This window comes from Papaver somniferum, chromosome 7, assembly GCF_003573695.1.
Source record: "Papaver somniferum cultivar HN1 chromosome 7, ASM357369v1, whole genome shotgun sequence".
NCBI lineage: Eukaryota > Viridiplantae > Streptophyta > Magnoliopsida > Ranunculales > Papaveraceae > Papaver > Papaver somniferum.
In genome coordinates, this window is record NC_039364.1 from 104,775,127 (window position 1) to 104,801,869 (window position 26,743).

General features: G+C 36.8%; 1 protein-coding gene and 1 long non-coding RNA gene across 2 annotated transcripts; both read left to right on the top strand.

Moving 5' to 3' along the window:
* The first annotated feature begins 16,843 nt into the window (after nucleotides 1-16,843).
* Nucleotides 16,844-19,169, top strand: LOC113298032. The gene is made up of 2 exons (XR_003333975.1): nucleotides 16,844-17,628; nucleotides 18,274-19,169. It is a non-coding gene; the product is annotated as an uncharacterized LOC113298032 (long non-coding RNA).
* Nucleotides 19,170-25,260: 6,091 nt separating this feature from the next.
* LOC113295037 lies at nucleotides 25,261-26,715 on the top strand. The gene is made up of 3 exons (XM_026543397.1): nucleotides 25,261-25,363; nucleotides 25,455-25,582; nucleotides 25,729-26,715. The coding sequence occupies exons 1-3, from the start codon at nucleotides 25,261-25,263 to the stop codon at nucleotides 26,713-26,715; spliced, it is 1,218 nt and encodes a 405-aa protein (XP_026399182.1).
* Nucleotides 26,716-26,743: the final 28 nt, after the last annotated feature.

The following is a 26,743-nucleotide window of genomic DNA, read 5'->3' on the forward strand; positions in this document are numbered from 1 at the left end:
CAAGACACAATCGAAGCAAAAACGATTTGATTCACTCGAATCGGTTCATGAACTTTATAGCCACAGTTTGCAATTTGCATTCCTTAGTTAATATAGATAAGTTCACAAACAATCGTCTTTAGATATAACCAGCTTAAGTTCGCAGACTTAGTTCGCGGAATTAAGTTCCCGGAAGGAGTTCTCAAACTCCAGCAGATTTTCTCGGGTCGAGAACTTCCGCCAGTTCGCGGACTGGGTTCTCGGACTGAGTTCGCGGACTGAGTTCACGACTCTTGTTCCGGTTCTCTTGATCAACAAAGTTTGCAAACTTCGGTTCAAGGAAAAAGGACTTATACATATATGTGTTGCCACACTATGCTTATATCCACCATTGGTTATATGATCTAAACTCTCATTTCAATCATTGAAACATTCTTAGAGGACGTTATATAGTTGTTATTCACAAACCATTTTTCGTCACTAGGTAAAGATGAACTTGGCCAAAGCGAAAGCTTACCAACACATATTTCGAGAAATAGATAGGCGAGATAAACTCATCTCGAAATAACAAATGTGTATAATCAAATTCTATATAGCAAAACGACTTTTGTCTCAAGATAGGAGATAGAGTAGATATACTTTTGAGTGATAAATAATTTCAAGTCTCCAAATACCTTTTAGTCGATGAAGTTCCACCAGTTCCTTGAGTAGTCCTTCGTCTTGTATGATGATCGCCATGGAGTTCTTGAGTTCAACTACACTTTCTATCCTAGTCCGAGACTTAGCTATAGTAGACTAGAAATCAAGACTTATAGTTTTGATCACTAACATTGACAAACATGCTTGAGATAGCAACGCATGCGAGTTCAACCGAGCAATGCTCTAACAATCTTCCCCTTTGTCAATTTTAGTGACAAAATTATCAATACATATGGAATACAAAAAATAAATGAATTAACTTTTGTAGATCCTATTCCACATGCCTAATCTTCAACATTACTCGAAATCTTCGTCACTTCCAAGTACTCCAATGATCCCAAAGGTTGTAATTTCAGCATCATCGTTGTTAAAAATCCGTAGCTATAACAACGAGAAAACAAGAGTTCTAAATCATTGTTATACAGTGTCATAGTATCATTATACAATATCAAAGTTCAATTGTATCACAACTTCGACAACAATACTATGGTGATATGTATCACTCCCCCTTAGTCAATACTCCATCTCCCAAGGAAACCACTCCCCCTTACATAATGATCCGAAAACCATATGTATTTGTAGTATGAACTGCATATTAATTCTCCCCTTTTTTGTCAATAAAATTGGCAAAGGTACGAAAACGGGATCCTAATGAAATTTCCGAAAGAAACATTTCATGACCAAAAGAAAGCACATATCATCTTATTTAGATGCAATCATATAGCCAAGGCTAAATGCATTCATCAAGGAATTTATAAAGATACAAGATAACCCCTATAATATTCGACAGCCGCACTCCCCAGAAAGATTTGGCAATTAAGCACAAGTTCAATTAAGAACTCTCCCCCATATAATATGTCATTCCCGAAAGAACAACAAGAGCGACCTTAATTTCAAAAGAAAAGAAGGATTTCTTTGGACATAACAAATCACATACAAGTATGAATTTGAATCCAAAATACTCAATTAAATTAACCACAAGAGACCCATGATTAATTTAATCGGAAATGCTCAACATAAGTGAACTTATGGAGACTCAAAAATACTCAATTAGATTAATCACAAGAGAACCCATAATTAATATAATTGGAATACACAACCAAATTAACCACAAAAAGTAATCAATTTAATTGGTCATGCTCGACATAAGAAAACTTATGGAGCAACAACTAAATAACCAAGCGAGGATGATTAATTTAGTTGAACATGCTCAACATAAAATACCTCACGGAGCAACAACTAAGAATAACTCAGTCGATTGTGCTCAACATAAGACATTTTATGGAACAACACAGTATATGCACAAAAATTGTAGACCGGAGGTCGACCAAATACTGTGGAATAAGCAATGATTCATTCTATTTTCTATCACCATTTGCACAATGACATACAATAGACATAATCCTTGTAAACAAAAGATTTTAACCTATCTTCCATCAATAATTGACATAATAGGCTTAACTTTTGTATTTGTCAAAAGTTCATTCCTTCTTTTATCAATACATGCATATCGACATATAAAGGACTTAACTTTTGACAAAGTATGGGACGATCGCAGTTCACGGACGCAAACACACATATCCCATAAAAAATTGCAGTATATAAAACCATAAAGATTAATACTGCAAAAATCATCTTTCAAACAACTTAGAATAAATCTAAAAACATTGAAGATGAAAACGTTGGAAATAGCTATGTGTAATCACAATAATTGCTATTCCAAACTCTTGTAATCCTTCGCAAAAACAAGAACAAATTCTCATAAGAAGTTTCCTAGGCATCAAGACAAACTCGTAATGCACATATAAGATGATTTGTCCTTAGAGGGTAGAATCAATCTTTTTCTCCCGGAATTATACCAAGAATAGCTACCAAAGGCGTATAAAAATATTTTCTTAACAAAGAAGAACACACAAAGTCATTAACGACCATGCACCTTAGTTCACATAAAAAGATTGTGAACAATCAAGAATCCCATAGTAATGCATACTACTACCCATTCTTGAACTTCCTTCTTTATGATTCACCAACAACATTCTTGTAAAATCTATAAATGAGCTTAGAAGAGTAGTACTCCATGAATCCAAGTGCCCAAGTCCAAGAAGTGGAACAAGTGCGACGAAATGGAGCAAAATACTCAAAAACAAGAGACAGGAAAAACACCAATCTTAACTCATCCAAGTTCAAGAATTCTCATCTCCATTTCTAATGAAATTCAAAGAGGAAGAGAATGCAAAAATAATGAGGTCATTCCGAGTTCGGACGAAGGAGATACGGACAAAACAAGTTTACCGAATATCGACGTCTAAGGCCAGTATGCATACGGGTTCGCAAACGAATTTTCGTGACCTGGAGCAGTATGCAAACGGGTACGCGTACTTAAGTCCCTGGATTTTGACTTTAAATGATGGTATGCACACTTTACATGTGTTCCATGAAGTCCAAACATCCCTAACTACTATTTTCAAACCTAAACATTTAAGAACCTTAAACACATATCAAGTTAGGTAGAAATGAATAGTAAGCAAGTTACATGGATCATTATAAGTACTCTAAGCAAATAAAAACATAAATCTTTCTCAGGTTTATAGACATACCTTTTTAGAAGAATTCAGTCGAATTCTACAGCCTTACCAAACATAATTTGTGTGCCCTAATTCTCGTGCTTCCCTCACCGTATACATAGCAGGGCATTCCTTGGTGAGGATGCACTTACGTTGGGGTGAAAAATGTCTTGCTCACCACAAGTGATCTTTGGATTATTATAAAAGAGATCGCTTTTAGAACCTTTCACATCCAATTCCATTTTTCCAAAAAACTTGTTAAGTTCCAACATCATGGATACTGCCTTCTCCATAATCAATGAATTTTCCGAAAGATCATTCCTTTTCACACTCAAAGCATCATTGTCTTTCTTTGGTACCAACTTCTGAGTGCGTTTAGGAACAACCAGAACCTTCTTCCCATTACTATCTTCAAGATTTCTCGGAAGAGAATTGGATTGAATATTCTTTTGCAAGTTAGTCTTTCTCCAATTGGGAGCATCGGATCTTGTCTTAGTCTTTACGAAGTTATCCTTTTGATAACCATTATGATTGAGAAAAGGATTCGTATGACGTTTATAGGCAAATCTATATTTATCACAGCACTGATTCCTTTGCCTAAAGGTTGGACAGTTACAACCTGTTGCGTTAAGGGGATAGTGACAAACATAAGGTTCTCATTCCTTATACGGAAACGACATCTCCTTTCCAAGTGACCTTTATTTCCGCAATAGTGACAAACATAAGGAATGTTCTTACCTTGACCCGTGTGTGTTGACTTTGGAGGTTGATATACTTTGCTCTTTCGAACCTTAACTGCCGGTGAAGGTACTTCACTTTTTCCATCAGTGGAAACCTTTTGTTGAGAAGCATCACTAGACTTGACAAATTTTACCTCTTTGCTAGTACTTGGAGCATCTATTCCCTTATAGCCCAATCCTCGTATATCACGATGATTCGTACTTGCTCCTAGCATAGTGGTTAATTTGCTTGAACTAGAATTGAACTTTTTCAAGTCATCTTCCAACATCTTGATTTTATCAAGGTCAGCAGTTAAATCAGCCTCAAGGCGTTTTTCTCGAGCGAGATAAGCGTTTTTTCTGTCGCCAAAACTTGTTTGCTGGGAGTTAATCCTTGCTTCAGATTCTGCAAGTTTCTCTTCCAACAAAAAATAATTTTGATTGAGATTATCACATTCAAGTGACTTCATACATAGGTTTTCCTCAGAATCTTTAAGGATCGATTCGTCAGAACGATTCGAAACATAAACACCTGCGTAACATCTTCTGAATTTCTTGTTTTCTCGACAGAGAGGAGTCAGAAGAGGAGTGACATGAGAAGTTGTCATCTTCTTCTTTTCAAACGAATTCAAAACCTTCACATACTCAGAGACTTCCTCATCAACATCTCTATCAATATCTGAATCACCTTCATCAGAAAGTTCATCCAAATGTTCTTCTAGGCGTGTTTTCCAGAATTCAGCAGGTTTTACATTAAGAGAATGTTTAAATACTTACCTAGATGTGACATTCCTCTCCGGTGAATCCAAGCTTTGAAAATCATCTGGTAATTTATGAACAGGTACGTTATTAGAGATAGACTCGTCCATAATCAGATCGCTACAAACACAGACTTATGAGGTCTTAAACGTGTTTGCCTTCTCTGATACCAATTGAAAAAGCGGGGGTCTAACAACCTCACCCAATATTTCGATTAGCAATTTGTATGGACAAACTCTAATATACTTTCAAGAGAATCAACTAGACTCAATCTTAATAAAGTATATCAAAGAGTTATATCTCTCTTTCTTGATTCAATTCTTTCTCAATCAAATAAAAATCTGCGAGTCTAATTGAATACAAGAGAAATCACTTGAACGATACCAAAGACCAATGTTCAAGGATCAATCGATTTCAATCAACAACCAAAGGTCGGATTTCAAATTGATTGATTCAAACGCAAAACCTGTGATATTTCAATTATATAACAAAATATAATGCAGAATAAAAATAACACAGACACCATAATTTTGTTAACGAGGAAACCGCAAATGTAGAAAAACCCCGGGACCTAGTCCAGATTGAACACCACACTGTATTAAGCCGGTACAGATACTGGCCTACTACAAACTAACTTCGGTCTGGACTGTAGTTGAACCCACAATCAATCTCACACTGATTCAAGGTACAGTTGCGCTCCTTACGCCTCTGATCCCAGCAGGATACTACGCACTTGATTTCCTTAGATGATCTCACCCGCAACTAAGAGTTGCTACGACCCAAAGTCGAAGACTTTAATAAACAAATATGTATCACACAGAAAAGTCTATAGAATAGATAAATCTGTCTCCCACAGATAAACCTACAAGTTTTGTTCTGTCTTTTGATAAATCAAGGTGATCAGGAACCAATTGGTAACCCGTACTTATATTCCCGAAGAACAGCCTAGTATTATCAATCACCTCACAATAGTCTTAATCGATGGGGCGAAAGAAGATATTGTGGAATCACAAACGATGAGACGAAGATGTTTGTGACTACTTTTCTATCTTGCCTATTGGAGATATAAATCTCAAGCCAATCGTTATGATTGTACTCAAAACGATAGAATCAGCAAGATCAGATCACACAACTACGAGAAAGTAGTATCAGTCTTGCTTCACAATCCAAATGAAGTCTTTAAGTCGTTAACCTAGTTTTTAAGAAGAAACCAAAGGTTAAAGGAGAATCGACTCTAGCTAATACAACTAGTATCACACAGGAGGTGTGGGGATTAGGTTTCCCAGTTGTTAGAGTTCTCCCTTATATAGTCTTTCAAATTAGGGTTTGCAATCAATGTTAGCTTGGTAACAAAGCATTCAATATTCACCGTTAGATGAAAACTTGATTTAGATTCAAGCTAATATCTTTCAATCGTTGGATCGAAAACTTAGCTTGTTACACACAAATGAAATGCACGATTTTAGGTTTGTGTAACCGTACCCAAACATGTACATTTGTTGGTTCAACAGTAGTTAACCAAATGGTTAGCCATATGAGCACTTTCATATCAACCATATTCTTCTTCACCATAACTAGTTCAAATGACTCAAATGAAATAGTTAGAGAGTTGTTCAATTGCAAGGAAATCTTATGTAACTACACAAAACACAATCGAAGCAAAAACGATTTGATTCACTCGAATCGATTCATGAACTTTATAGCCACAGTTTGCAATTTGCATTCCTTAGTTAATATAAATAAGTTCACAAACAATCGTCCTTAGATATAACTAGCTTAAGTTCGCAGAATTAGTTCGCGGACTTAAGTTCCCGGAAGGAGTTCTCAAACTCCAGCAGATTTTCTCGGGTCGAGAACTTCCGTCAGTTTGTGGACTGGGTTCTCGGACTGAGTTCGCGGACTGAGTTCACGACTCTTGTTCCGGTTCTCTTGATCAACAAAGTTTGCAAACTTCGGTTCAAGGAAAAAGGACTTATACATATATGTGTTGCCACACTATGCTTATATCCACCATTGGTTATATGATCTAAACTCTCATTTCAATCATTGAAACATTCTTAGAGGACGTTATATAGTTGTTATTCACAAACCATTTTTCGTCACTAGGTAAAGATGAACTTGGCCAAAGCGAAAGCTTACCAACACATATTTCGAGAAATAGATAGGCGAGATAAACTCATCTGGAAGTAGCAAATGTGTATAATCAAAGTCTATATAGCAAAACGACTTTTGTCTCAAGATAGGAGATAGAGTAGATAGACTTTTGAGTGATAGATAAGTTCAAGTCTCCACATACCTTTTAGTCGATGAAGTTCCATCAGTTCCTTGAGTAGTCCTTTGTCTTATATGATGATCGCCATGGATTTCTTGAGCTCAACTACATTTTTTATCCTAGTCTGAGACTTAGCTATAGTAGACTATAAATCAAGACTTATAGTTTTGATCACTAACATTGACAAACATGCTTGAGATAGAAACGCATGCGAGTTCGACCGAGCAATGCTCTAACAATATGAATTAGCTTTTGAACTTAGAGCCACAAATTTTAGTTGTAGAAAGCCATTTAGGTTGTGTTTTGTTTTATGTTGTTTTCGCTTAGACAAGAGATATGATTATTCTTTAAGGTGGGGAGTTTTTTTGAATACCAGAAGGAAGGTTTGATTTTCGAGGACGAAAATGTATAAGGTTGGGAGAATGTAAAGACCCTTGAGCTCGTAAACGCTATTAGACCAGTCAAGAGACGTCTTAGCCGTTAATAACTCGATTAGTTTAAGACGAACGTTAATTAATAGGAATTAATCTAGCCACGATTTAGATACGAAACTAGTACCGTTAAATGAATCTCGAAAAGTTACGCATAATGGACTACTCGAACGTGTCAATCGGATACCGGACGAAGAAGATATCATCGGATAAATTTGAAGGGTAAAATAGTAAATTCGGATCTTATCTTTGTGGCTGCCCTTATCTTTTGGTCGAGTGCCTTTAACATTTCTGGTCGACCTTATCTTCACCAAGTCGATAGAGAAACTCATTTCTCTCTTTTTTTTCTTCTTCTCCCATGTTCTTCTTCTGATCGAGATTTAGTAATGCAAATGGAGTTTTTAGATCGAGAAAGAGATGAGTATGATTGAGTAGTGGTTGTTGGTGGTATTGAGGTTGGTTAGCTATGAAAAGAAAAAGAGATGTCGCTGCTGCTGTAATTAGAAATTAGTGTTCGTGGAGTGGATTGAGTCTAGAGATTTAGAAGGTGAATTATGGAGCTGTTATTAGACATAAAATCATGGGTAGATGTTGGATTGAAGATTTGAAGTTGTTTTGATGGTCGAACCATGAGTTAGGGTTTCGTGAGATTTCTGAGAAGATGTAGAGGATGAAATTAAAGCTGTAGAAGTTCAATTAGAAGTGGGTTGACTCGAATTAGAGAAAAAGGTTGAAGAACATCACAAATTTAATGGCTAGGGTTTTGAGTTTGAAGTTGTTAAAGAGGTTAGGGTTTCTGTGTTCCAAGAACAGTTGATGTTGATGAATTCAAGATGGAGAAGATGGTAATTGTGAAAGTAGGAAATGGGTATAAGTTAAATTTGTAAAAAGTAGAAAATCATTACAAAAGAGATTCATACAAAACTTTAGTTGGTAGCCTGGCAACAAGCTGAGCACCAACCCCCTTCTGAATAGCGACACCTAGCCTATAAAAAAGAAATTTCCTAACGCCACTACTGACATCATTACTACCAAGACAATTCTTCTAGAAGGATGGTGTTATTATTGAATTAAGATTGGGTGTTGGATATAAACAGAGGTTGATGGGAATAAGGAAGGATGGTGTTATTATTGAATATTTAATGAACTGAGTTTAGATGAATGTTAGGTTTGTTGAGTTGATAAATGTAAGTTATGAGTTTCCTGAAGTGATAATGGAGTTGATGTTTGGATTCAAATTTAGTTGCAGAATGGGTTGAATTAGTAGTGCATGCGGTGTATGCAAAACACAGAAGAGACTATGATAGAGCTGTTAAATTGCAGGAATGTGTACTATACTCAGTACAATTTGGTAATCAAGAGTTAAAGAACGTAAATCTGAGTCCCTAATGAACACAACCTCTAATACTAGTCTGCAGATATTTATCATTAATGAAATATAGAGGAGGTTCTTACACATTTAAGAGAAGTGAGACCTAACAACAACGATCAAATAGTGGACACATGTCACTATCTGATCGGTTAACACTTGAGCATTATGTAAAGACTCTTTGAGAATATCAATCATTGCCTCTCTATCCTTGAGGTAGGACTCCGCAGCAGCTACAGAAGTGGTGGCGGCAGATGGAAAAGCCATATGTGGTGGGAGGTAGCCATATAAGGCTTGAAAGGGAGACATTTTTAAACTAGTATGATAACTAGTGTTGTACCACCACTTAGCAAGAGATAACCATTGACACCACTTACTAGGTTTGTGGCCAGTGATGCACCTTAAGTAAGTTTCTAAACAAGAATTAACTCTCTCTGATTGGCCATCAGTTTGAGGATGATAAGCAGTGCTGAGATTCAAGCTAGTACCCAGAGCTTTAAATAGGTCTTGCCAGAAGTGACTAGTGAAGACTTTATCTCTATCAGAAACAATTGAAGAAGGTAGGCCATGTAGTTTGAATACCTGATCCAAGAAAGCTTTTGACACAGAAGCAATTGTATAAGGGTGTTGTAGAGCAATGAAGTGGTTGTACTTAGTGAGCCTGTCAACAACCACCAGTATAACACTCTTCCTGTCACTCAGAGGTAAGCCTTCAATGAAATCCATGGTGATGTGCTGCCATGCATACTCAGGTACTGGAAGGGGTTGCAGTAAACTAGATGGAAAAGAACATTCACCCTTATTTCTTTGGCAGGTGTCACACTCAGTTACAAATAATAGGATCTTCTGCTTCATTTTAGGCCAAAAGAAATGAGACTTGGCCCTAACATAAGTGGACTGTATGCCTGAATGACCACCAACAGCAGAGGTGTGAACAATATTTAAGATTGTTGCTCTGACCCCATTGCTAGCTCCCACATAAATCCTAGTTTTGTATCTCAGTATCTCAGATTGGTAAGTATAATGAGAAACAGAGTCAGCAGACACAAGTAATTGAGCAATGAGCTGTTGCACCTTATCATCACCAACATAGCTTTGAAGAATGTCCTGCACCCAATTTGGTTGAGATATATCCAGGGCAGAGAAAGTTGCAGAAGAACTGGTCTTCTAGATAAAATATCATCAACTATATTTTCTTTACCCTTTTTGTATCTAATCTCATAGTCAAAATCCAACAATTTCATTAACCACTTTTGCTGTAGAACTGTGGTGATTCTTTGTTCTAAGAAGTATTTGATGTTGTTATGATCAGTTTGGATAATAAATTTTCCTCCTTGTAAATAATGCCTCCATTTGTGAACAACCTTAATTATAGGTAAAAATTCCTTTTCATATGTGGATAAGGCTCTAGCTCTTGGCCCTAAAGGTGAGCTGAAAAAGGAGATTGGTTTACCTTCTTGAGATAAGACAGGACTCACTGGCTTCACTTTCTACAGTGAATTGCTTGGAAAAATCTGGCAATGCAAGGACTGGAGTGGTAGACATGGCCAACTTGAGTTGTTCAAAGGAAGAAGTGGCAGATGCATTCCAATGGAAGGAATTCATTCTCAAAAGATTAGTTAAAGGTTTGCAGATTGCATCATAGTTCTTCACAAATTTCCTGTAATACCCTGTTAAACCCAGAAAGCCTCTTAATTCCTTTATAGAAGTTGGAAGTGGCCAGCTTTGCATGGCTGCAATTTTGTTGGGATCAACACAAACTCCAACAAGAGTGATAATGTGGCCTAAGTACTCCAGTTGTGACTGACCAAAACAACATTTGGAAAGCTTAGCATATAGTTGGTGTTGTATGAGTAAGGAAAATACTAATCTCAAATGCTCAATGTGCTCAGACATGGAAGAACTGCAAACCAATATATCATCAAAAAAGACCAAGACAAATTTCCTTAAGTAGGGTGCAAAGACTTCATTCATAAGGGATTGAAAAGTTGCAGGTGCATTGGTAAGGCCAGATGACATGAATTTGAACTCATAATGCCCATGATGAGTCCTAAATGCAGTCTTGTAGATATCCAGAGGGTTCAATAAAATTTGATGATATCCTTCTCTTAAATCCAACTTAGACAGAACCATGAATCCTTGCAGCTCATCCAACAACTCATATACAGTTGGTATAGGAAACTTGTCCATAATAGTGATGTTGTTGAGTCTTCTATAATCAATATAAAATCTCCAGGTATTATCTTTCTTTTTGACAAGAAGAATTGGTGAAGCAAATGGGTTGTGGCTGTGTTGGATGATTCCAGAAGTGAGCATTTCTTTCACCAGTTGTTCCACAACTCCCTTTTGAATGTATGGGCACCTATATGGCCTCTGATTTGGAGGTTGAGAGTCTGGTTTTAATGGGATTGAGTGGTCCAAAGTTCTGTGTGGGGGGGGTAATGAAGTAGGATCAGCAAACATATCTTTATACTCAGATAAAAGAGGCAATAAGGATGCATGGGTTGGAGGGGGTATAAGAGTAGTTGTAACCGAAAAGAGATGACCAATGAGGCCATAAGTTTTTTTCTCTATAAACTTCTTAAAAGCTGAACCACGCATCATAAGTAGTGAAGGTGAAGTTGTTGTGCCTTGTAATGTAATATGCTGACCATTATGAAGAAAGGAAACACCGAGTTTAGAGAAATTAAACACAACATCACCTAGCTTCTTAAGCCAATCAGCACCTAACACCATGTCACATCCTCCAAGTGGAAGTAACCTGAAGTTCTCAGTGAATTGATAACCCTGCATACTCCAAGGAAGTTGAGAAAAATACCAGTACTTACTGTTTTTTCCCCATTGGCAACTGTAACTATCATATGAGCAGTGTGCTCTATTTTGCATTTGAGCTTAGCAGCTAGAGAACAATCTAAGAAACTAGTTATACTACCAGTATCAATAAGAATGGAGATAGATTGTCTCTTAAGAAGTCCAGGAATTCTTATAGTATCACCTGTGACAGTACCAGTGAGAGCATGAAGAGAAATCTCCATGTCAGATGCAATTAGTGATTCCACAGCTTCTTCAAAAACCTCTTCCTCAGCCTCAGTGTCCTGTGTATCAGAACTTTCAGTTTGCACCATAAACAATTGTTGTCTACCTTTGCACTTATGGCCCAGTGAATAAACCTCATCACAATTATAACAAAGACCTTTATCTCTGCGAATGTGCATTTGGTCTTGTGTTAATCGTTTAATAATGGGATTGGAAGATGCAGGATTGAGTAGTGTTGGGGAATAAGATTTTGGAGTGGTAGGAGTAGACTTGGAAGTAGTGTATGAGGTGGAAATTGGTTTAGGAGGGAAGGTGGTGGTAAAGAAAGCTCTAGAGTTAGTGAAAGAGCTAGAGTTGGGTCTAACACTTTTAGCAGAAGCGTATGGAGACTTTTGTTCTTCTGTTCTAGCTAAAGAGAAAGTTGTTGCAAGTGATTTTGGGTAAAACATAGCTACAGAATTGCGCAATTCCTCCTTCAACCCACTAATGAAACTCATGACAAAGTAATGCTCACTTAAAGATGGATTGTTAGCAAGCATAAGAGCTTTTAGATATTCAAATTCTTCAAAATACTCTTCTACAGAGTTAAGCTGTAACAGTTTATTAAAACTCCCAATAAAATTTTCCTCAACAGGGTTTTCAAATTTGATACAAATACCATGAGAAAATTCAAACCAAGTTATACGATTGCGACCAACCTGAAAATTGAGAAACCATTTATCGGCCTTGCCATCAAGATAAATATCTGAAATATCTACTCTGCGACTCTCATCGATGTTTTGAAGCCAGAAATAACGTTCACATTTCTGGATCCAGCCACGGGGATTGTCGCCGTCAAATATTGGAAAATCAAGCTTGGGTACTCGATTTAAGTGATGTTGTGTCCCTCCTGGAGAAATATAACCAAAGATTGGAGGATTCTTCATTTGAGTACCATGGATTTGACCACCGGAATCATTCTGTTTAGTTGATGTCGAAGAATAAGGAAAACGAGAGATCAATTCATCAAATAGTTGGTTAATCAATGCTTGATTCGAATCAGTCTTTTGTTGTTGTAGAAGAAGCTTGTCTTCAATAGCAGCAAAACGATCTTCAGAGCTCTGCTGCTGTCGCTGAATCAATTCTAGAACATCTTTAACAGTTTTTGGATCAGAAGCTCCCATTGAGAATTGTTTTTGAATGGCTTTGATGCCAAATGTACTGTACTCAGTACAATTTGGTAATCAAGAGTTAAAGAACGTAAATCTGAGTCCATAATGAACACAGTCTCTAATACTAATCTGCAGATATTTCTCATTAATGAAAATGGAGAGGAGGTTCTTACACATTTAAGAGAAGTGAGACCTAACAACAACGATCATATAGTGGACACATGTCACTATCTGATCGGTTAACACTTGACTCAAAACAGACCAATGACTACACAGTTTATAAGAGCACCCAAACAATTAATACAGGCAGACACAGTACTCAATATAACCCATAAGACTATGACAAAATGAAGCATGTGTTGTGTATGGAGTGAACTAGTGAGAGGATGTGTTGTTAAGAACAACTGGAACTAAGAAGTGTTGATATGTATGTATATGATTTGTTGTATTGAGTTACAAGATTGGTCTGAGTTGGTTTGGTTTGTAATGTTGTGAATGTTGGTAGTCCTGGAATTTCAGTTCATGAGGTTGGTTGGGATACCACTGAGGTGATGATAAAGAGATTGTAAGGTTTGGTTTATAGGAATATAGATGGTATCTCTATGGAGGCTTGCAACTGCTATCTAAAGTTGTTGAAGCTATGGAGTGTAGATTGTGGTTGCTGGGTATGGAATGGGTTTAGACTGAGGGTTAGGTATTGTTTGAGTTGAGCTGATCTGAGTTTGGCTTAAAGCTGCAATTGCAGGTAAACTTAGTTTGTATTTGTAAATGAAGTTTGGAGTTATTTAAGAATGAACGATTTTTTGTTGTAATGTTAATCAAGAAGTTGAGAATGTAAGAAATAGAGTTGAGGTTAATCTGAAATAGAATTGTTACATATTAGTCATCCCAGTCAGTCTAGCTGAATCACCCGAATCAGTCTTAGTGACTGAGTTAACCCAGTCTTGACTCATTTGACCAGAATAGTTAGACTTTGAATTGACCAGACCCTGGACTCTGACCTTGACTTTAGACGTGGACCGCCAGTTGAGCCGCTGACCGTTAGTAGACTCAGATAGACTGGACCTTAGTTTAACGGGTCGGTTTGTTGGGCTTGGGTTTAGAGCCAGATTTACTATTGAACATGAATTGGACCCTTATGGTTCGAATTGACCTTTGGTTCCTTCTACAAAGTTATATATATTCATAAGACTTAGCTAATAGACTATAAACCCAATCTAATTCAATTAGTAAACCTTAGCTATGCTAAAGATGGAGAATGAACAAGTGTAAAGTCATAAATGGGATTAGAACCATTAGATTGAATTGTATGATTCTTGTGTGAGCCATTTTGGCTAGATTCTTAGAGTTCTTGTATTATTAACAGTTAGTCTGTATTAACAACGATCGATTCAAAAGACGAATCAGTGAATCGTGGATCTCGAGGTAGGCGTGGCTTGTCATCAAAAGAGGTGGGAATTTATATTTAACTCTTTTGTGATTATTGTTGTTTTCTTTCACATAAGTTTATGTTTAATAAACTCATGCATTGTCTGGTTGTGCTTTTCATGCATCGTTTCTTTGAATTACGAAAGTTCTGTTATTTCTTTTAATCTTTCCATTCCTTGAAAAGGAATTGTAATGCTTTGTTTGTCTTTATGAATTGTTTGGGAAATGAACATTATCATCGGAGGTATATAGAATACGCTCCTTCATTTTGGTGTGTAAGGAATTGGTCGACACCAACGTTGATGTGTAAGGAATTGGTCGACATCAATGCATAATATTTGATGTGTAAGGAATTTGTCGACATCCAATATATTTCATTGTCAATTTATACAATTGGATGTGTAAGGAATTGGTCGACATCCAATAATACATTGTTTTGAAGAAGGAGTTAGTTCCATATATCATGATTGTTTATTTCTGTGAATTGGTTGTCTTTTAGTGTTTTGGGAAAACATGAATTGCTTTCCAAATCATTCCAATGATTACTTGAAAGTTAAATATTATTTTTCCTACTGGGCACCCCTTTTAGGGATGATGTGCTCACCCATTCCCAATTTCAGTTTCAGAGACAGATCAAGATGTGCATGTGACGATGAAAGCTTCGACGAATTATTTACGTTAGTTAGTTAGCTTCTGTTATGTTTATTTTGTGTTTATATTATATTTGTAAATAAACTCACTATTGAATATGTATCATTTGAGAGGAGTTCTTGTATATATATTTCAGAGTGGGGCTAGTTTTTGGGTTAAGTTTTGTAGCATATTTCATATATATTTTTCCAGAGCGGGGCTAGTTTTGAGTTAAGTTTTGTAACAGGTTTCTTAACTGAATGCTTAAGTATATGTTTTAGATCTTAGTGCCTCTTTATTTAGTTAATCTCTTGGATTAGTCAGTTGCTAGCTTAGGAGGCGCTATAGTGTTCACCATTTTGAGGGACAATAATCGATACCTTCTCGATAGATAGGCACAAGAACCAAACGATTCTTTCCCGAATACGAGTCTGGGAAGATATTGAAACGGTAATCAGGCTTGTTGTCGCCGCGCGGAGCGGGGAGCCAACCAGCACCAGAAAACCAAACGCCACTCATACGCTAACACGTATTTCCCATCAAGAAACGACCGTCTCCAGTAGAACAAGCCAGCCAAGCCTTTTAAGGCCAGGCGAGCACGACACTAGATACAAGTTGTTTCAATCGGACACGCTGTCCGCGAAAGAACTATTTTACCCACAATGGATAAGATTAAGCAACAAACGAGGGGACACCATCGATACCTTCTCGGTGCATACGCAACAGGAACCAAAAATGGGGGCCCAAGTCGGGCATGAATAGGTAATCGGACTTGTCGTTCACCACTATGGCGGGAGCCAACAAGCACCCGGGAACCAAACACCATTCATACGTCAACACGTATTGTCCATCAAACAACAACCGTTTCGGAAAGAACTAGCAACTCATGTCAGTGGTGACAAGAGAAACACGAGCTCCCGAGACAAATCATTCCAGATGGACACGATGTGCGCGAACTCAAAAACCCTAGATATCATAAGAAATTGAAAGTATACATCGTTAACCATAATAACCGGTTCCTATCTTTCTTTTCTGGGATGTTATAATCATCACAATTGGAAATATTTTCCTATTTCTTCTTGTTAATCACGGTGGTTGCGCCACCAGTTTTTTTTAGTGTTTTTAGTTGTTTTTTTTTTGTTCTTGGTTTTACTTTTATTACGAAAGTTTTCAATCATACGCATATTAGGATTTGCAACTTTAGGAATGACATGGCGATTGTTAATGAGAAAAATTAGGGATGACATGGCGCAAAAATAGAGAATTTCTATGCAATTTGGAGAGGGAAGGGTGAAAATCACCGTGCGACGTGGGTGCTTATATGACTTGGGATTTTAAAAGAGTTAGATACCCAAAGAACTTCCACATAAGCTTCATATCCGATCACCATTGGACCAAATTTTTTGTTTTAGACGCTCAGTCTTACTATCGAGTAAATAGTTATTCCCGTTTTTCCTTCTCCACGTGTTTTCTCTCTTCTGATACCTGGACGCAGTTTCGGAGAGTTCTCGGCACAATCTCCAAGTTCATTTTTAGTCGTCTACATCTGAAAGAACGAAAAAACCTAATTATTTCTTCGATGATGATCAAAATAAACGAAGAGAAAACTATGATTCTGTAAGCATATCTTTTATAGGGCGAGAAAGATGTTGATGGGTCTAGTAACATTACAGGGATTATTTGATATAATTGTTGCGGGTATTTCATTAATAATCGGGTTGGGTATTTTCGCATTGATTTCTTCGATCCTTTGTTCTATAGCTTTCTATCACTATTCCAAGGATGTCTCCTAACAAGGTATTACTATCTCGTTGCAATTTATTACATTCTTCATCTCTTGCAGTGCACATATTTATTTCAGATTGATGTTGGTGAAAATTGTGGGGATTCATTTGGAATGTTGTTGACAATTGTGGGGATTCTTTATTAGAATTTGGAGTGTAAAACCAGTATGACTTGTTCTTGTGGCTTGATCTTGATTAAATTTAGGGTTACATTCATTTCCTACTATATCAGATGTTTTCCAGTTCAAAACATAATTAAAATAATAATTATCCGAGGATGGTAATTCATGCTGTCTGCCACAACATTTGGGATTATTTCTTAAGTAAATGAGATTGGTCATTGGTGAATCATTGTAATCCCCGTGCCTAGTCTTAATTAAACCTGAATTATGATTAAATCATGGTAATTCAATCATACAATGCAAGAGCATCCATAATGGGTTATGTAAAATGGTACACATACCATTTAGGGGTCGGCAAACTCGAATGGCCACACCGAGTATTAAACTCGGCATTGAGCTGCAACAGCAGCTTCGGCATAGTTCCAAACACCCAGTGGTGTACGAGTCTCTTTTGAATCATGGCGAAATTTAAAACACCTCCTATGCATCTGGCGAAGTTCAAAACATCGCCTATAAGGGTGTGTGTTCGAACCCCATTTGATAAGGCCTCAGTTCAAGACAACGCGCTGTAAACTTTGCGCATGGTTTTAAACTCCTCTTACCACAGACAGTGTTATAAACTCCACCCAAAAATAGAAGAGCAATCTCCCCGTGGTGAGCGCCCAAAAATTGCTATTTGCGAAAGGTACATACCATTTTCAGACAACCTATTCAATTTGCCATGTGGATGGTCTAATTCTATAAGCTACTCGTAGCATGGTGTATATAGCTAATATATCAATATTCCAAATTTAGTTAGGACTTTCAATGACCTCATTTTAGTAATGCGTTTCTTCATCGTGTTGTCCAATATCTACAGATTAACTTTTATAGTGAGCTTAATCATCATGTTTCTATTTACATATCACCGATATCAGTACCTGTGCAAGCTTTTGAATTGCTGATTCTGGTTATCACCCAATTTTTTTCCATGTTCAGTATGTCGCTGTAGGAAGAAACTGATCATGTAACAATATTCAATTTGTATTTTTTTATTTCTTTTCAGACAATCCTGGTGTCTTGATAAACCTGTCTACTGCACGACCCTTGTGGAGATAGGGAGTAGTGATTGCATCTTTTTTACCTCCTAGTAGCCTTGAGGACATTGGAAGTGGTGCCTCATGCATGGGAAGTAAACCTAGGGTAGAACCATGCCACCTTAAGAGGAAGAATTGTGCTTTATTTGGATCAGTACTTGATATGTGAAGAATTACCTCGTGCAAGTTTTTTTTTACAGTTTTGAGCAGAACTGTTTCTACTATGCATTCTGACATCGCCTTTGTTTTGCTAGTGTGGAGCAGTGGAATTTTATGACTGCTGGTCGTCTTGTTTAATCCAAGAGTACTCCGGGCAGAGATCTCTAAATCACCAGGTGTTGAGCTATTAATACCTCATCTAGAATAGCTTGTAACTGTGTCTTTTTCTGAACAATTGGTCAGGAGCTGCCTATAGGTGTAAATATGTGTGTTTGATTATGGGCAGGATAGTGGTACCATCATTTTAAATTTCTGTTTTATGATTCATTTGTTCAGGAAAATTCCATCTTTGGATTTTATAATATTCAGATGTTGATATATTTTAGTCATCTCAACTGATCTCATCATATTCTTTGCATCTACTTTTGTGTACTGAGTCGCGGGTCATTCAACCTTCTGCTTTCTTGATTTTATATAAAAAGGAAAGGGACCTGATAATGTTAATATTAAATTTCTTGTGCTGATAAACATGACATCGTTCTTATCTGACGCACGAATCACTCTCAAGATCCATGGCGCTTCACTTGTGCAGGAGACATATACTTGTGAGCAGGTTCCTTTGTACAAAACAAACCTAAGCAACATGATGGTGTCATAATTTCTAAGTGGGATTGGAAATGCAGGTAGTTTAATTGGTCTGCCGGATGATTGTGCTTATCGGTTGACTGTATATATTGCTCGAGCTTTTACTGAAGGTGTTTATGAGTATTCCTTGAAGAATTTTACTGAAACAGGTGTTTTAGTCTAAAGCATAACTAGTTATGCTCCTAGAAGGGGAGTTCAATTTGTTTCTCTGTTTCATTTTCAACCGCAACTATGGAATTGTGTAATTGAGAAGTGAAACTCCAGGTGTTGAAAAAATTTATTCTGATGTTGCTTATTATAAAACCTTCCCAGATGGCAGATATTATTGAATGCATTTGATTTGTAATTCCTCTAGGGTTTTTCTTGGCATGATGTCTATCACTATTCACATTTCCTTTCATGAAATCTTAGAGCGTGTTTGGTTAATGGTTTAAAAACATTTTTCCAAATCACTGATAAATCGTTGAAATTTATTCAGAACTGGTTTTCATTTCTTTGCTCTGCCAAAGAGGAATGTGGCAACTTGTGATGTGCAATAATCGACAGGTATTCTTACCATGCTAATGGTAATGCTCAAATGCTTTTAGGCTTTTAGCTGAGCTTTGAAGAAATGATAAAAGGTGGAAATGGTGGTTCGCCCAGTCGGTCACATTGGTCTGCATGTTGAAAAACATATTATTATTATTTTTTTGAAAGAGCAGTTCTTGATTATTAACCATGAACTTCTCAGGGTAAGAACGCCCCATCGAATCATTCGTTACAATTACATTTAGGAATTCTGAACATGTGTTGTCCTAAATACATGTGTGTATATTTCCTCCAACTTGTAGTTGTTGTTGAGTCACGAAGTTTGTCAATCCATCCGCTGCTTGATTTACCTTCCTGTATGTATGTACGATTGTGAATCGTCCTATTTGTTGTAGATGGTCTTGTATTTCCTTTATCATGTTATGAATGTTCATGGTGTTTGTGAGTTGTTTTCCTTCGGAAATTGCAATAGTGTCGTTGAACCTGTTTCAAAGCAAATTTGGCTCCATTGCTGTGATACCGCCATTTTGGTGGCCAACAGAAAGGCCCATGTTTCTGCTACCAAGGTTGTAGTTATCCAATTGGTGCCGCCATAACCATCACTACCATTTTATGTGAATTCCTGCATATTCATCATGCACCTGTTATCTATGGTGGTCCTCCGGGTTTGCCTTTGCTCGCTTCGTCCGTGTTGTTTTCAGCCAATCTTGTGGTGGTAGACTCCATTTAACCCATATAAGTGATGTTGATTGCAGAGTGGGCAAATATTGGTACTGTTGATGTTTCTTGCATAAAGTGTCTCAAAGGTTGGTAGTCCTCTGTGAATGACTTTCCATAGGAAAAGTCGGATTTTTTGGGGCAATTAGCTTGCAATTTCATTTTTCCATACTTCGGCATTGTCTGTAGAGTATTTGGAGGTTGGATATTTGTGGTATCCGGCGGTTGAGTTTTTGTTAACACCATATACCCACTTTTAGCCGTGTAATGACCACCTTTTGAGTGTGGCCAAATTGGTTTGTCTGGGATTGACGGGTTTGGTATGTGTATGCATCTAACCAAGTTGGTGATGGTTGGTGTAAATATTTGGTTGAGCAAATTCTCATTCCAGTTAAATGAGTGTGGTTCAAAAAGTGTACCGACTAAGTTATTGCCCATGTGTCCTGCTGTTGTCCTATTGGCATGCAGGGGTATCCAGCTTTCATTGATTTTAGATGATTCCCCGTCTCCAATATGGATTGCATAATTTCCTGCACAAAAGAAGCTACTTTATGTATATTCTTCCACGTGGAGCTTCCTTAGTCTGGTGGTCTTGGTATGTCTGGAAAGACTAATCGATGTTGGAGATACTTAGCTCGATACATGTTATTGCAAATTGTCCTTGGATTACCACGTATTTGCCATACTCTCTTACCCAGTAGAGCAAAGTTGTGTTTCCTTGTGTCCCTGATCCCCAAACCTCCCTTGCTTATAGGAAGATTGAGTTTCTCTCTCCCTTGCAATTTTGTCCATTTTTTTATGAACATGTACTGGAAGCAGTCGAGTTTGCATTATATGATTTGTCGTTGGTATTAGGGATAGGTTGTTGAGTACCCACCCGCCAGCTTGATTTAGAGACTTGGTCATCCAACCTTTAGCTTTCCTTTCCAACCTCTGAAGGAGTTGAGCAAAAATTGGTGATGAAGATCCTATTTGGTAGAGGTTGACTTTGGCCGTGCGATTTTGACCATTGGTCAATATGAGTTTTCTTCCGTTTTCTTCATCGTTTTCGCTGAATCTGGTTTTCTCTCGAGTAATTTCTAGGGTTTGAGAGTGTTTTTTCAATGGTATCGTAAGTTTCTCAGCCTCTATCTTCGTCTTCCCAGAGGATAGAGGGCTCTGTTAGGGAAGTTATTGTGAAACCTATTTCTGATAGTGTTGGATCTAAAATTTTGGATCCTGAAGTTCCTCCGGGATTTGAGAAATCCCCACCTCTGAAATTGGCTCCTTTGAATGCTTGGACTTCTTTCTTTGATAAGCAGAAGGATCATGTTCCTGACGCATAGATTCCGTTTTTTCCTCCTAAGTTAAGTTCGAAGATGGAAAGAGGATTATTACTCAGGTATCTACAAAAACCTTCGAGAAGGAAATTAATCGCTGTGAGAATATGGTGGTTGGATTCTTTGTGGGTAAGAGAATTTCTTATCATTTGGTCAGGAATTTTGTTTCTAGGGCTTGGAAGCTTAAAGGTAATTTCAATCTTACAATCAATGATGATAATATGTTTATTTTTGAGTTTGATAATGATGAGGATCGTAGAACTGTTCTTAAATATGGTGCTTTATTCATTTCACAACAATTCTTCTTTGTTAGACCTTGGTATAAAAATATTGAACTAGATGTTGTTGAATTACGCTTAGTTCCTGTTTGGGCGAATTTGAGACAAGTACCTCTTTATATGTGGAATGCAGTTGGATTGGGTATGATATCTAGTAATATTGGAGTGCCTATTATGATGGATAAACAAACTCTTAATAGGACTAGAATGAGCTATGCAAGAGTGTGTGTGGAAATTACTGCTGATTGTGAATTTCCTAGCTCTATTCTTCTCATTATAGATGGAAAGGATACCGTGGAGGTCAAAGTGGAGTATGCTTGAAAACCTACTAGATGCACAGAGTGTACTGTTTTTGGTCATTCTTTAGCTAAGTGTCCTAAGAAGCAAGCAAAACCTGTTCCTGTGGTGGTGCAAAAGTGGGTTCCTAAAAAATCTGTCACTACTATGGATGAGGATGGTTGGATTACTAAAACTTCTAAAAGAGCTAGGGATCCTAGGGAGGCTGGTTCTTATACTTCTGAAGAAGAATTGGATGATCATGATAAGGGTCAGCCAGATATTATGGAGGAAGGTAATGATGTAGTTCAAATTGATTTTAATAGCCCAGTCTTAAATGCAGAGCCTATTATTCAGCAAGTGGATCTTCATACTTCACTAAAGAATAATAAGTTTATTCTCTTAGATAGACTTACTGAAGGAAGTAGTGAAGATGGTCAAAATTTTAATAAGGAAAACTTGAATAGAGATGATATATATTGACTTACAAGAAGGGCAAATTGGTGTAAGGGGTCATTTTCAAAAAAGGATTGCTCTTAATGCTGTCAATGCTAATCTTCTTCCTAAGTTGACAGATTTGAAAAAATCTGCTAGAGGTATTGTTTCTTCTTCCAAACCTAAATAATGTTTAAGATAGGTTGTTGGAATATTAGGGGGCTCAATGACCCTCTAAAACAGTTTGAAGTTAAAAATTTAATTAGAAATAATGATCTCTCTGTTGAAGAGTTAAATAAAATTTGGATTAGAAATAATATTAATCCTTCTTGGAATTATTTAGATAATGATGTTGTTGATTCTATTGGTAGAATTTGGGTTTGTTGGAACCCTTCTTTGGTTACTATAACTTTAATTCATTCTAGTCCTCAAGCCATGTTTTATGTTTTTGGATATTGCCACTTCATCAAATATGAATTTTATTCTTACTTTTGTGTATGGTGATAATTACTATATTACCAGAAGGAGTTTATGGAGTTTTATTACTTCTTTTGCTGGTGTGAATAATATGCCTTGGGTTCTCTTAGGGGATTTCAATTTTTTACTTCATCCTTCTGATAAGGTTGGTGGGGCAAGTATTATGCCATTTCATTATCGATATTTTTCTGATTGTGTCCAGAATTTTTATCCAATTGATTTATATTTCTCTGGTTGCTTCTACACTTGGTCAAATTGTCAACAAGATGGTAATATTGCTAGATCAAAAATTGACAGAGTAATGACAAATTTGGAATGTTTACAACAGTTTCAATTATCACAGGCTGAATTCTTGGTTCCAGGCATTTCAGATCATTCTCCTGCAGTTGTTTCAGTTTTTGAAAAAAGGAAACATGGACCACCCCCTTTTAGATTTTATAATTTCTTAAATGAAGATGCTGAATTTTTAGACATTGTTAATCAAGCTTGGAAGATTCAAGTTAGAGGTAATCCCATGATCCAGCTAGTTACTAAACTCAAATTTGCCAAAAGAAGAATTATTGAATGGAAGAAAAGGAAATTTAAAAATGTTTCTGAGCAATCTTTGCAAAAATATGCAATTGGCCCAAGCACAACTCCAATCTGATCCTCTTAATTAAGATCTTGCTAGTAGAGAAAGAGACTATGTTTATGAGTATGTTAGACTTGCTAAATTTGAAGAATCTGCTGCTAAGCAAAAGTCAAAAATACAATGGCTGAACTTAGGAGATACTAACTCTTCTTTTTTTCATAATTCTTTGAAAGTCAGAAGATCTAAAAACAAAATTCTAGCCTTATATAACAGTGCAAATGAGAAATTGGAGGAGGATCAAGATATAGCTAAAGAATTTGTGGATTTCTATATTAACTTGTTTGGAGATAAGGATGGTGATTCTTCTGTGGATCCATTTATTGATGTTAATTTTGGTGCTTGTATTCAGCAGGTTGATGTAGAAGACTTAGTTAAACAAGTTACGAGGGAGGAGATTGTGGAAGCTTTGGCTACTATTGGCTCTAGTAAAGCCCCTGGTCCAGATGGGTTCTCAAATCATTTCTTTAAAGCTTGTTGGATTATTGTTGGAGATGATTTTGTAGCAGTTGTGAAGAATTTCTTTGATAAGTATAAACTGTTAAAAGAAGTCAACAGTACCTTCATAACTTTGGTTGCTAAGAAAGAGAATCCTACTACAGTTGCTGACTTCATACCTATTTCTTACTGCAATGTAGTGTATAAATGCATTATTAAGATCATTTCTCTTAGAATGAAGAAGGTTTTGAGTGGTCTTATTAGTGTAAACCAATCTGCTTTCATTTCTGGGAGGGCTATTCAAGACAACATTATGGTGGCCCATGAAATTGTGAGAAACTATCATAGAAAAAGGGGGTCTCCTAGATGTGCTTTGAAAATAAACTTGAAGAAGGCTTATGACACAGTTAGTTGGGTTGTTATTTTTTATGTGTTAAAGAATATGGGTTTTCCTAATAAGTTTATAGAGTGGATAAATCTTTGCATCACTACTTCAAAATTCTCTATTTTAGTTATTGGTTCTCCTTATGGTTTTTTTGGAACTAAGAGAGGTTTAAGGCAGGGTTGTCCATTATCAACTTACCTATTTGTCTTAGTGATGGAAATCTTCAGTTATATTCTCTCCGATCAAGTGCAGCAGAAGAAGTTTGGCCTTCACCCAAGATGTAAGATCACAAGTCTCACTCACCTGTGCTTTGCAGATGATATTCTGGTTTTCTTTAAAGGTACTCTTATTGCTGCTTCCACTCTTAATGATTGCTTAGTTAAATTTAGCAATTGTACTGGGTTAGAAATGAATAGACACAGACTTGTTTGTTTCACTCTGCTATTGATGATGCCACTCTTAATATGATTGTCCAAGTTATTGATTGTTCCGTTGGTGATCTGCCAGTTAGATATTTAGGGGTTCATCTTTTATCTGCTAGACTTTCTTATAAGGATTGCATTCCCCTTCTTGAAAATATAAGAATGAGACTTAAGACTTGGAAAGCCATATTCCTTGCTTTCCCTGGTAGAGTTCTTTTGATTAAAGCTGTCTTGAATGGAATGGTGTACTTCTGGCTGTCCTGTTTTGTGTTACCTAAAAGAGCCATTAAAGAACTTAACACTATTTTCAAAAGATTTCTATGAGATGGTCCTAATTTGGGGAAGAGATTTAATCCTATTAGCTGGACAAATTGTTGTCAACCTTATGATTGTGGAGGTTTAGGGATTAAAGATTTAGAGCTTACAAATGTGGCTGCCAATTAAAGACATATTTGGGATTTAGTCTCAGGCAAGGTCACTATTTGGACAGATTGGGTTAAGGGAAATTTGATCAAAGATCAATATTTTTGGACTATGGAGATCCCTCATGACTCTTCTTGGTGCTGGAGAAGAATACTTGACCATAGAGAATTAGCTAAAAAGCGGATTGGGGTTATTTTGGGGGATGGGAATAGCGGTGAATGACTGTTGGCACCCAAAGGGCAAGTTAGAAGAGTGGATTGAGCCAGATACCCTCTCAATTCTTAATTTTAATAATAATGTTGTAGTGGCTGATTTTATTGTGGATGGTAAGTGGGAGTTCCCTGTGTTTATGGATGATGCTGCAAATGAGGTTGTGCTTCAGCCCTCAAAAGCTGAATTTAATGTTATTGAGGAAGATCAGCTAATTTGGAAGGTGAGTGATTCTGGATCCTTTTCTATTAAAGATACTTACTCTGCACTTTCTACCCCTAATGGTCATCCGTTGCGGTCTAAGTATTGGTTTGGTTTAAAAATCATATTCCTATACATTCCTTTATCACTTGGTTGTCTTTTCATAAGAGGATAAAAACTAGATACAAGCTTTTAAAATGGGGAGTTATTCAAGATGCTTCTTGTGTATTCTGTAATGCTGAGATTGAAACTGAAGATCATATCTTTCATGATTGTATGGTTACTTCTCAAATTTGGAAGGGCATTGTTCTTAAACTGGGGTTTATTAGAAATCTGGAGAGCAGATGGGATGGAGAAATTAAATGGGCTCTTACTAATTTTTCAGGGGATAACCCAATCTCTATGGTTCATAAGTTAGCTTTAAATGGATTTATCTATCATGCTTGGAGGGAGAGAAATCAGAGGATCTTTTGTTCTCAATTCAATTCTGCTGACCAAATAGGTATTTTAGTTATCCAAGATGTCAAATATAAAATGGCAGCCTCTGTTCATAAGGTGGAAGATAAAGCTCAGAATAGATGGTTTATGAATAGATGGAAGGTAGATTGTATTTTCAAGAAAACTGAATATATTGAATGCACTTGGTTAGGCCTTGAAGAAGATGAGATAATGATAAATACAGATGGGTCAAAGAGAGAGGATTCTGGAGGTTGTGGTTCTATCCTAAGAGATCATGATGGAGATGTTCTTAGTGCAGTGAGTGGAGGTAGTCTTCCTTTAACTGTTATGGATCATGAGTTACAGGGTGTTGAAATGGGTATGCAGGGTGTTATATCTCTTCACAAACCAAAAGCTCATCTTGCTATTGATTCAAAAGAAGTTTATCATCTATTTACTAGGCCTGGTTCTAAGCCTCCTTGGAGATGTTTACACATTTGGAGGAGAATTAAGAAGCTCAAGAATACTTTCTCTTCTTTGAAGGTGTCTCATTGCTATAAAGAAACTAATAGAGCTGCTGATTTTTTGGCTAGCCTTCATCCTATTGTCCCTTGGGTGGAAATTAGATTTGATGAGTTTACAACGGATTTCAGAGAAATTCTGGCGGCTGATAAGTTGCAGAAGGTGATTTTGAGAAAGAAGAGTAGTAGTAGTTAGATAGTTTCTTTAGTTTTTTTTTCTTTTC